Source organism: Lissotriton vulgaris, chromosome 12 (genome assembly GCF_964263255.1).
Source record: "Lissotriton vulgaris chromosome 12, aLisVul1.2, whole genome shotgun sequence".
Taxonomy (NCBI): domain Eukaryota; kingdom Metazoa; phylum Chordata; class Amphibia; order Caudata; family Salamandridae; genus Lissotriton; species Lissotriton vulgaris.
Genome location: NC_141700.1, coordinates 46,102,456 through 46,114,464, shown reverse-complemented (window position 1 = coordinate 46,114,464; position 12,009 = coordinate 46,102,456). Strand labels below are relative to the sequence as shown.

The following is a 12,009-nucleotide window of genomic DNA, read 5'->3' as shown; positions in this document are numbered from 1 at the left end:
GCATTTAACCGCGAGGATTATAATGCACTTAAGAGTATATGGTATGCGTTATCATGGAACAGCTATTAGGACTTGGTTCCGCAAGCTGCAAACGGGCTCAGCTCATGCCAGAGCACCATCTCACACGATTCCAAGCACTCTGCCTTCAGGATTGTCAAGGCCTGCCATAGGAGTGACTGATAGGAATCTGTGTGTCCATTTTTAGGGTTAGATATAGGTATACTATATCTAAAGCAAAGGGTGATTACACCCTCTTGCCCCAGCTGTCGTGCAGCCAGTTTTGTCAGATTTAGATGGCCATCCAGGGGTGGCATAATACATGCTTCAGCCCCTGGTAGGCCCTGGGTACACCTATGCCCTGAGTTACAGGGTCTGATAAGGTGGCCCAGTACCAATTGGATAATGCACCTAAGGTACACAGAATCCATTTTAGAGAGAGAGCAGTAGGCCTGGGGTCCTGATTGGCAGGGTCCCAGGCCAACTAAGTCGGAAAACCAGCAAAACACCAGGAAAAAAGTTGGGGGCAACCATAGTCAGGTATCCACCTTCCTACACTACAAAACAACAACAATACTGTGGGTGCTGTCAAAATGAAGGGGGGAATCCTAGAGCAAACAGAGACCTTCTCATATCTAGAAGTTACTATTGACAAAAAAATTAGCTCGAAGCCTCAAATAGACCTGCTTACAGTTAAGCACGCGCAATTGTCTGGCGCTCTGTGGAAGGAGCAAAGGTTATCTCACACTAAACCAATTGCTCCCTTGTTACATATTTATACCTCTAAAATTGCCGCCTCAATCTTATGTGGGATAGAGTTGTGGGGTTATGCTAATCTGGATCACTTGGTGGTGGCCCAGAACAAATTTTTGAGGTCTATAATTGGCCTCCCGCAGTCTACCCCACTAATACCCCTATATTTGGATCTTGGTTGTCAATCGATTAGAGATGTGGCACACTATAAGCCGTTAGCCCATTGGAGGAGGCTTTGGGTTACACCGGAACGATCACACTATGCACTGGCCTTGTTAGAAGTTAGAGAATTGGATGTTTCTTGGAAAATTCTATGGCTACAGTGTGTCACAAAATACACTTAGTGACATGGGGATGAGCCGCCTCTGAACAGCACCTGCCGAAAGTACATTTCCATCTAAAACAGAGCTAAAGGCAGTGTACTGGAACATGATAGTTACTAGGCGCTTCTCAGCTAATATTAATCCCTCTCTGTCTACATTATTTCTTGACACCAAGCATGAGGCTTCTTATGAGAGCTATTGGGATTTAATTACTTCCCCAAGAGATAGGAAAGTGTACCATCAGTTTAGGGTGGGCTCGATACCCACAAGTGTTTTTACCAACAAATGGTGCATTTCCAACAGTAGTAATTGTCCCTTTTGTGATGATATGAGGAAATCTGTGGCACACATCTTCTTTGCCTGCCCATTGTATCACAAACCTAGGTCCAAATGGTTGAAACTCATATGTTCAAACATGGGGACTAGGTCCAGCAGCAAAGCATTTAGGATCTTAAAAACATCTTTGGAAGGTCCAATTGTCATCGCTGTTGCAAAGTTTTTGGGCTGATACGTTGGAAAGTAAAAACGACTTTTTTTTGTTTTGTTTATGTCCTGTAGGTTTCCATTAATAATTTATCACCTTGCACTTTATTGTATGATTCTGTCCCACATGATGATTAATGAAGGAATGATATTTTAGACTGTATCATTAATACTGTGAGATTTAATGTTTTTAGGTATTTATTGTTATATCATGAAATTTCAGAGTGATTGTTCTAAATTTGGACAAACCTGCATGTGGATACCCTCTGTTTTTATTTTCTACTATGTTGATATAACTTTTATGATTTTTTTAAATCGAAATTAAGTTTTTTTGACGGAAAGGAGGTACTGAGGCAGGCCGAAGCAGGCTATGCTGAAAGGAGGCATCTGAGGCAGACAGAAGCAGACTGTGATGAAAGGAGGCATCTGAGGCAGGTCGATGTAGGCTGTAATGAAAGGTGGCATCTGAAGCAGGCATAAGCAGGCTGTGGTAAAAGATGGCATCTGAGGCTGGTTTCAACAGGCTGTGATGAAAGGAGGTATTTGAGGCAGGCTCTTTCTGAAAGGCGGAATCTGAGGCAGGTGGCTGCAGGCAGTGATGCTAGGAGGTGACAGAGGCAGGCAGAAGCAGAGTATGGTGCAAGGATGGGACTGAGGCAGGCTGTAATGAAAGACGGCATCTGAGACAGGCCGTAGCAGACTGTGGTGAAAGGAGGCTACTGAGGCAGGCCAATGCAAGCTATGATGAAAGAAGGCATATGAGGCAGGCAGAAGCAAGCTGTGATGAAAGGAGGCAACTGAGGCAGGTTAATGTAGGCTGTGTTGAAAGGAGGCATCTGAGGCTGGTCTCAACAAGCTGGAATGAAAGGAGGCATGTGAGGCTGGTCGAAGCAGGTTGTGCTGAAAGGAGGCATCGCAGGCTGTGATGAAAGGAGGCATCTGCAGGGGCGGCTCCTCCATGTGGGTGGAGGAGCGTCGCCCCACTGCTTTCTCTCAGTGCGAGAAGCAGAAACATAAAATGGCATTATAAATACAATTGTATTTTTCTGCTTCTTGCACTGCGAGAAAGCAGAAGAGTCTGGTTGGGGGCGGGCGGTCCTGCTCTAGGGCAGGGGAGGAGTGGCTTGTCCACTCTGAGGGTGCTGACTGTTAGGTCGGCCCCAGGGCCGACCAAACCAGTCATACGCACTTTGCCCTTTTCTCCATGTAGGTTGCATACATCTATTCCATTCTAAAGTGATTTACTAAAATCACTTAAGAATGGCTACCAAACAGCAAATAAGTGAAGGTTAATCTTTGGGTAGCAATTACGATCGTGTTGTTGCGTATGGAAGTTGATGACGACTTAAAAAGTTTTTGGGAAGTCCGTTTAGAACTGAGCATTTTAGGAGGAAAAGTTCACCGGAAGGATAAATTAGTTCCTCCTAGAGATGTAAGAAGAAGAATCGTGGTACTTGCTCATGAAGGACACTAGGAAGTAGCCTGACTAAGAGCAGAATCAGAGCTAATTACTGGTTCCCAAGTATGGACACCATGGTCGAATGTCTAGTCAAGGATTGTGTAAGCTGCGCCAGGAGTGATACATCGAAATCCATCCGCAGAGCACCTTTGTCCCCAGTTCCTGTTCCCAAGAAACCTTGGAGCAAATTGGCCATGGATGTGATTGGACCAATGGATCATCTAGGAGAAAACAAAAAGTTTATGCTGGTATTGGTGGACTATACATCTCACTGGCTAACACAGAGATTTGTACACAGTGTGAACACTAAATAAGTTGTCAAGTTCCTTACAGAGACCTTCGCTACTGAGGGGATACCTACGTCCATTGTAAAGGACAACGGTGTACAATTCACCTCTCAGGACATGAGGGAATTCTTGGAGAACCATTACATCAAACATGAGAAAACTGCTTTGTATTGCCCTATGGCCAATGGGTGGGTCGAGAGAGTGAACCGACTCATAAATCAACATCTTCAGTTGGCTATAGCCAGTGGTCTTGAAGTAGAATCATCCCTGTGTGAATGTTTGTGGGCTTTTCACACCACCCCCAACGCCATTACTGGAATCTCCCCTTTTGTTTCTCTCAGGGGTAGGGAACCTGACACTAAACTAAACCCTAATTGGCTAAAGGGGGTAAACCTGTTAATATTGACACTGTAGAGGTGGGAAGGAAGATCTTATGGCACCAGGAATCTTACAAGAACTGGTACGACACCAGATATTGTGTCAAACACCACAAATATGAGGTAGGAGACTGGGTACAGGTCAAACGCAGTGTCAAGGATCACAACAATCAAAGCAGGTTTTACCCACCATGTAAAGTGTCTACAGTTTTCAACAATGTAGTTCTGTTAGAAAATGGTCAACTGTGGAGTTGTGATAAAATTGTAAAATGTTGAATAAGTAAGGGAGGTGTGTTGGATTAATTACTTTATATATGGAACCTTCCGCCACCCCTTCCCTCTTTTCATAATGGAATCTTCTGAAGAAGCTTACCTTAGAATGTTGAGTGAGGTGAAGCGTAGTTGGAGAGTGGATGGTCAAATAAAGAAGTCTTCACAGTTACCTGGTGTCCTGTATACTTCTCAACAGATAGACTTCCCTTAAATACCACGGATTAGAACATTGGAATGCTGGGAGCTCCACTGAAGACAATGTGGTAGCTCTGGGCTTATAATGCCTATTATAATCCGGAGCTCCAACATTCCAATGCTTGTCTTCATGTTTCTTTCTATTTAATTTAGAAGATTCTACCCTTAGTGGGTGGAATGTTCTAATAACCTTATAGCCCTCCTGCCAAGGGCTTTACGGGTTTTAAAGGCGCTCTCCCTCGTTATAGTCCTTCGCCTGCAGCGTGGGCCTATAAATTGGGTTCAAGGCCTTCAACAACTAGTATGACTCTCGCCAGCGGGCTACATTGCTAGTGAAAGTGAAGAAAAAAAAGTGTAGGAGGGTGGAAGGATGCCTGGTACATAATTTTAATTTGTTGTGTTCATTCACAACTGACGGTAAAATGTGAGGTAAAACTCAAACTGCAACTGAGAATATCTGAGTGCCCTCTTCTGGAAATTTGTTGGGCGAAGTGGAGGCAAAACTGAACCTACTTCTGCCAGGAATGTAGGCAGAAGGGCAATAGCGATTTTTCTGTCTGAAAACATTAATATTGAGAAATAAGGTAGTAATGAAGCTGTAAATTAATTTTGGGTTGGTCTTAATAACAGTGGTTTATCTGTTGTGGGAATGCCATCTCCGGTTCTGCAACCGGGCGGTGAATGACTGGAGAAAAGATGTATTGAGATGGCTTATTGACCCGCCCAATGGTGGGTGGTGCGCAGCATTTAGTGTGTTGTTGCCAGCAGGATCTCACAGCCAGTAACTTCCTACCATTGCAGGTATCCTATACCACCAGGGTGGGCCTGAGTGTTCCAATCCTAGTCTGACTTGACCATCTCAGTACTGCACAGGCCCTTTAGGTGGCACACAAGAGATGTTTCCTAAATATTCCCGCCTTTGGTCCGGTTGCTCCTTCCACGTGTAGCTGCAGATAAGAAGCAGAAAAAGTAAATGCTATTTGGATAATTCTGATCCACACCAGTTCCCCAGGGAGTCTGCTCTGGATTAGCCGAGGCACCAGTATTGCATTTATAGACAGATAAAAGCTGAGGTTTACATTCTTTGAATTCTGGAAGGCAACTTTAATTCTTAACCCATTAATTTGCGATAACAGAGATAATGATTCAGTGGGATCACATTAAGTGATAAATGTCTCCTGCTGCTAAAAAAAAATGCTTCAGTTTTGCTTCACCATTTATTTTAAACACAAATGCATAACCACTTACACAACAGCGGGAGCCATTAATAAGTGCTGTATAACAGCCTTCGCTTTGTAAGCTATTTCTTAATTACACTAAGTGGGATAATCTTCTGCCATAAGGAACAGTGATGCGCAGAGTCTTTATATGTATGTATATATATATATATATATATATATATATATATATATATATATATATATATATATATATATATATATATATACATATATATATATATACATACATAGATTTATAGATGACTTATTTGTAATCTGGCATGGAACAAAAGGAGAGGCGGAAATCTTTATGGATGAATTAAATAACAACCACCTTAATTTAAAATTCACGGTGGAGATCAGTGACACGAGGGTGAGTTTCTTGGACACGGAAGTGTTTGTAATTGATAACACCTTACAAACTAAACTACACAGAAAGAAAACGGCAGGAAACTCCCTACTGCATGCCTCGAGCTCACATCCCCAACATTTAGTGAAAAGCATTCCTTATGGCGAAATGCTAAGAATAAAAAGGATATGCAGTACCCAGAAAGATTTGGAATTAGCCCAACAGGAGAGTAAGGAGAGATTCATAGCCAGGGGTTACTCTAAGAAAACTATAAATCAGGCTATAGCTAAAACCAACCTGATTGAGAGAGATATACTATTAGCTGGCAAAACTGTTAAAGATTCTGACCAGTCAATAGCAGGCTCACAGCCTAGCCAAGAGGATCTGGAAGTGGATAATTTTCGTTTAGTTGTGGGATATAGCAGACAACATAAAACCATACAGAAAATTATTCGAGATGCATGGCCCACAGTCCTAAGTGATCCAGTACTAGGACCCCTGCTACCGCAGAGGGTGTCCATTACATACAGCAGAGGACCCTCTATGAGGGATGCACTAGTGGTGTCAGATCCAGAAATTATTGGCAAACCCTCCTGGTATCAGAATCTGAAGGGGTTTAAACGATGTCCAACCTGCAAAGCCTGCACACATGGTGTAAATACAAAAACGTACCTAAGTCCCTTTAGAACCAAACCCTATATGATTAACAAAATGCTAAACTGTAAAACTGAATACACAATATACGTACTCACTTGCCCTTGTGGGCTGAACTATGTGGGGTCCAGTAAACTACAGGCCCATGTACGTATACTGCAACATCTAAGAGCCATAACTAATATGGATAATACGTATCCAGTGGCTCGCCATTTCAGAAAGTATCATGCATCGAACAACAAAGGGTTGACGTTCTATCTGATAGATGCAATATCCCCTAATAGGAGGGGTGGGGACCGAGAAAATAAGCTGCGTAAATTAGAAACACGGTATATCCTTCTGTTGGATTCGAAACACCCCCATGGATTGAACCTTACAGAGGATATGTACACATGTTTGTCCTAGTATAACCATGTATACGAATCAGAAAATGTATGTCACAGGGTAAGACAATGATAAGAATTAGATCAAATGCTCCAAGAAGACGAACAATAATAATAATCAATACATCAATTGTGGTACAACACCCATGATCTATACTATTAACTTTTGTATATTGTAAATAGGTTGTATATATATGAAATATACAGGATGATGTAAATATTTTAGGAATGTTTTATCGATTTTTTATTCAAAGCATTATTAATGATCAGTATTGCAACTAAGGTGGACCAAATACAAATATTTGATGTAGATGGAGAGTGACTAAAATCACAATGAATATACATGAGGGCAAAGCAGGATAACATGACATACGAGGAAGATTAGCATAAACATGAAATGTATATGTATCTAGTAAAAATGGTGGAAAAAAACGTAAAATAAGTAAAAAAGAAAAATGAGCAACAGGATGCAGGATCTGGTAAAGAATATGTAAATATATAGGATATGGTACATCAAAATTTATAAAATGGTAAAGTGAACGAATACATGAAAAGTAACAAATGATGAGTAAGATATTGGATATCATTTTTAAATCTAGTAGAAGCACCTATCACTGAGCACTTTATATAACTTTTCTTTGTAGATTAGCATGAATAAAAGAATGTACAATTAACAGTAACCTAGTCGGCGTGGCAAAGGATCAAAAGATTATTGTATTTTACATAAATTTAACTTGATCTGATAAAAACAGTAAATTGTCTGTTTGATGAAATCCTGGATTTAGATATTTTAGCAATGCACCAATGTATTTTACATGTACTAAGTACAAAGATTTCAACCAACGCCTAACACAAACAATGTATTTAACTAGGATTACACTGAATTGATATGTATTTCTTTCATGTCTATGACTTGAGTAATCACGTGGTCTTAGTACTACACAGCACTGTCACTTTAAATAAGCCTTCGCACTCAAATGTGATTGTCGAGTGAACAAGCGGCGTTCGCGCTGCGAAACGCGTCTCAGACATCTGGCCGAAATAAACATTTGAGACACAAAAGAAATTGGGTCCGTGTCCTGTTTTGAATCCGCGTGGAGTGTACAAGGAGTCACATTACAGGATTTGAGATATATATATATATATATATATATATATATATATATATATATATATATATATATATATATATATGTTACCTACTGGCGATAGTCAGTACGTATATATAGTTAGGACCTAGCTACCATAGGAAATCCACAACATTCTGTTGGGAATAACTTTGGCGCCGGTTGAGGAATTTGCATGTAATTTTCCAAAATTTTGGCCAGCTCCGCTCCTTCCCTGAAAGTTTCGGGGGGATTCGTGAAGTGGGGGCTGAGAAAAAAGGGGGGTCCCAAAACGTGTTTTCCCCATGCAAATTTCCATAGGACGTTCTGACACGGCTACAGCCCGAACCGCTGAACAGAATTACGCCAAACTTTGCAAAATTGTATGGACTGGTACGCAGATGTGCCTTTGCTATATTTGGTGAAATTTGCTCCAGTGGTTTTTATGAAAATTAACTTCAAAAACACATATACATCTGGGCAGAGCCTAACCACACATCTCATCATGAGATCTGATTGGCTGTCAGCACTTCATCCAAGAAGTGTTGGCAGCCATCTTGGAACCAATATACATGAAAGCACCTCAAAAAGCATTGTAGGTAATAGTTACATTATAAATCATTTGTTGATGGTACCATACTCATTTTAGGAATTGTGGTGTGTTCTAAGGTGATTTTACCATGTGAAAAAGCCTTCTGCTGGGATATCATGAATCATGTTTGAAAGAAAACTATTATATCATGCTTTTCCCACAGTGGTTTGGAAGGGGATCTATAAGCTAAACTGAAAGCATATTTTCTGTAAATTCACATTATCTTTCTCAGTCATGTGAAAATGAAGTCAGACATTCTCAGTAAAACATGTACATACAACAAGAACAGAGACTGTCAGTTGATTCCTTTGTGTTCTACTGCAGCCTCCTAGAGTGTTCTAAAGAACAACTAGAGCGCTAACAGTCATACTTATTACAAAGGTATGGCACACCTGAAGCCATCTTGATTGGAATAAAGTGGCAACTCTTAAAACATTTAATTTAAAAAGGAACAAAATGAGGGGGTATATTTTGCCATAGAAAGTATGATTAGTGCTGCAGAAAGAAAAATTAGGGCACATTTGAGTGACTTCTCAAATCCTCTTCTATTTCATTAAAAAATTCTGACATGTAGTCTCCCAAGATGGCCACCAGAGACAAAAGAGCCCAAATATCACCCAGATGTAGCCCAAGTATAGCCCAATGACAGAATGTCCCAGAGTGTTCTAAAGAACAACTAGAGCGCTAACAGTCTTACTTATGACAAAAGTATGGCACACCAGAAGCCATCTTGATTTGAATGAAGTGGTAAGTCAGAAAACATTTAATTTAAAAAGGAACAACATGAGGGTTTCATTTTGCCATAGAAAGTATGATTAGTGCTTCAGAAAGAAAAATTAGGGCACATTTTGAGTGACTTCTCAAATCCTCTTCTATTTCATTAAAAAAATTCTGACATGCAGTCTCCCAAGATGGCCACCAGAGACAAAAGAGCCCAAATGTAGCCCAAATATCACCCAGATGTAGCCCAAGTATAGCCCAATGACAGACTGTCCCAGAGTGTTCTAACGAACAACTAGAGCGCTAACAGTCTTACTTATGACAAAAGTATGGCACACCAGAAGCCATCTTGATTGGAATGAAGTGGTAAGTCTGAAAACATTTAATTTTAAAGGTACAAAATGAGGGGGTTCATTTTGCCATAGAAAGTATGATTAGTGCTGTAGAAAGAAAAACTAGGGCACATTTTGAGTGACTTCTCAAATTCTATGTCAGGACGGAGGCGAGGATTATGCAGTCCTTTCTTCTCTTTATTATAATCAGCACTTCAAAGAAAAACCAATCAAAACATTTTTCTTGAACCACAACTCCCATGAGCACATGGGAAAACAGTGTCCATAGCAACCAACAACCAATGATGGCTCCGTCCGCCGTATAACTAGCCATGACGTCCTCTTCTATTCCTCTTTCTTCTCTGCTCGTCAGATAAGTCAAACCTTTTATCTTCCTGACGTTTGGTGTCTTGTGTAGATTAAATTGTTTTGCTTGTGCAATAGCGCTTGCTTTGCGGTGCGCTTGATTTACTTTAGATCCTCGGCAGTTCGACGTGCGTCAGGCGCTGCTTGCGCCGTCTCTGCCGTTTCCCTCATCGCGGGCTCTGTGGAGAGCGCCTTCGATTCCCCTTAGCTCCGTAGGGCGCCGCTGTTCGGGTTAAGGCTGCGACTGCGGCGCTTGCCCCTCGGATCGGTGCGCTGAGGCAGGTTTTCACCTGACTCACCAACCCTCGCCTGACACCGGGCCGGTGTAGTTAAGCGCCCTCGTGCGCGACGCCCTCTAGTGGCGGTTGTCAGTCACCGCACCCTTAGTTGACAGCGGTACTGTCTGAGCACCGGCGAGGGGGCTACCTTCTGTAATTGAGTAAAGGTGTTTAGTGCTCTCACCCTCACACGATGCAGACTGCTGATCAGTCGGCCCCCCTCACTCAGGGGACGGAAGAACCTGGCTGCTCCCAACCACTGCCGCCGGCGGTTGGCCGCGCGTTGTCACAGGCGCTGGATTCGGTGCTGGCTCCTTTGCGGGAGAGTGTGGAGGCCCTCACTCAGAGTATCCCCGGGGTGTTCAGTGGCGCAGTGCCTGCGAACCGCGGAACTAAAGGCGCGCAGGGGGGGGGGAAAAAGTCGGCGAAGCGTCACGCGGGGCACTTGGAGGAGTTCGACCGCCTGAGGGAATCCTTCCATAAAAGTGCGCGGACGCTTAAAAATGTACCCTGCCGGGAGGGCTTCTTCCCCGGAGATGATGGCGACGAGGTCGCCCCGAATTCAGACCTAGATGATGGTTTCCCCTTGGAGGGAGAGGGTGTAACCGAGGACGATACCTCCTCGGACGATGAGGATGAGGGCTCAGGACGCCCTTGGCGCCCTGCGTCGCACTCCTCTGAGTCCCTGGAAGGGGATGACAAAGTCCCGGACATGTTCGACCCGGCGAGGATCTACCATCCGCGCTCGTCGGAATGGACCCCGGATCCCAAGGTGGCGGCGTATGTAGCTAGTAAAGTGCGCCAACCCCTGGAGAAAGAGGTTCGGACCCGCATGCGGGGTGAATGCCCTCGACCTAAACTGGATGGCAGAGTGGCAGCCACTCCTGATATTGACGAGAAACTGTATGCGTTCTTCGCCAAATTTATGAAAGACCCCAGGAAGGGTATCGATCGCTCCTGGCGCAGCTGCCAGGATAAGCTCCTGGACGCCGTGGGCCCCGTCACCCAGATCATCCAGTTGGCCGAGAGGGCCAAGGAGTCGGGGTCTCCGATGTCCACGGAGGTCGTGGCAGGTTGGGCTCAGCGGGCCCTATGCTTCCTGGGGAACGCAAATTGTGCGTTGGCGGCAGAACGGAGGAGATCCCTCCTCATTAAAATAGATCCGAAGCTAGGAGATCTAGCCACGTCGGAGGCGGGCCCTGTTGCACAAGGCAGGCTTTTTGGAGAGCCTTTTATTAGGGAACTAAACAAGTTCGTAACAACTTTCTCTGCACTCGACAGAGCACAAACGTCCATAAAAAAGATTTTTCCAGGACGGGTTTTTGCAGGGGCCGGACGAGGACGGGGTCGCTCCTCCGGCCGCCAGCCCCAGCAAGGCCCTAACAACAAGGCCCAGCAGCGCCGAAATAATGGCTGGAACGATGGACGCCAGGGGAACTTCTACCCTAGCAGAGGCGCCGGCCGAGGGCGCGGCAGAGGTTACCACGGTGGTGCAAACGCACCAGGAGGCCCCTCCGGTGAGTGTTACCCTTTTTTCCCCAGTCGTTCTGGGAGGGAGGCTTCGGGATCACCTCCACAACTGGAGCAAAATCTCCTCAGACCCGTGGGTACTCCAGACGGTCAGGGGGTTCAGGATAGAGTTTTATGGCACTCCCCTACAGAGGGTTCGCCCTCGTCCCTTGGTTTTGTCCTCAGAGGACAGACATCTTGTCGACACAGAAATTGCAGATCTCCTCAAAAAAGGCGCGATTCGCAGAACGCGCCTGCACCCTTCGGGCTTCCTCAGCAATATTTTCCTGGTCCAGAAAAAGGACAAAGGGTTCCGCCCGGTTATCAACTTACGAGAATTCAACGAGTGGTTG

At 43.9% G+C, this 12,009-nt stretch overlaps 1 protein-coding gene across 1 annotated transcript in view; it reads left to right on the top strand.

Annotated features, from left to right (window-relative positions):
• The first annotated feature begins 10,340 nt into the window (after positions 1-10,340).
• Positions 10,341-12,009, top strand: part of LOC147673218 (uncharacterized) — a 41,839-nt gene continuing 40,170 nt past the window's right edge. Inside the window, exon 1 of the mRNA XM_086946558.1 lies at positions 10,341-11,664. Within this exon, the coding sequence (XP_086802684.1) occupies positions 10,341-11,664 (1,324 nt within the window). The remainder of the gene's footprint in view (positions 11,665-12,009) is intronic.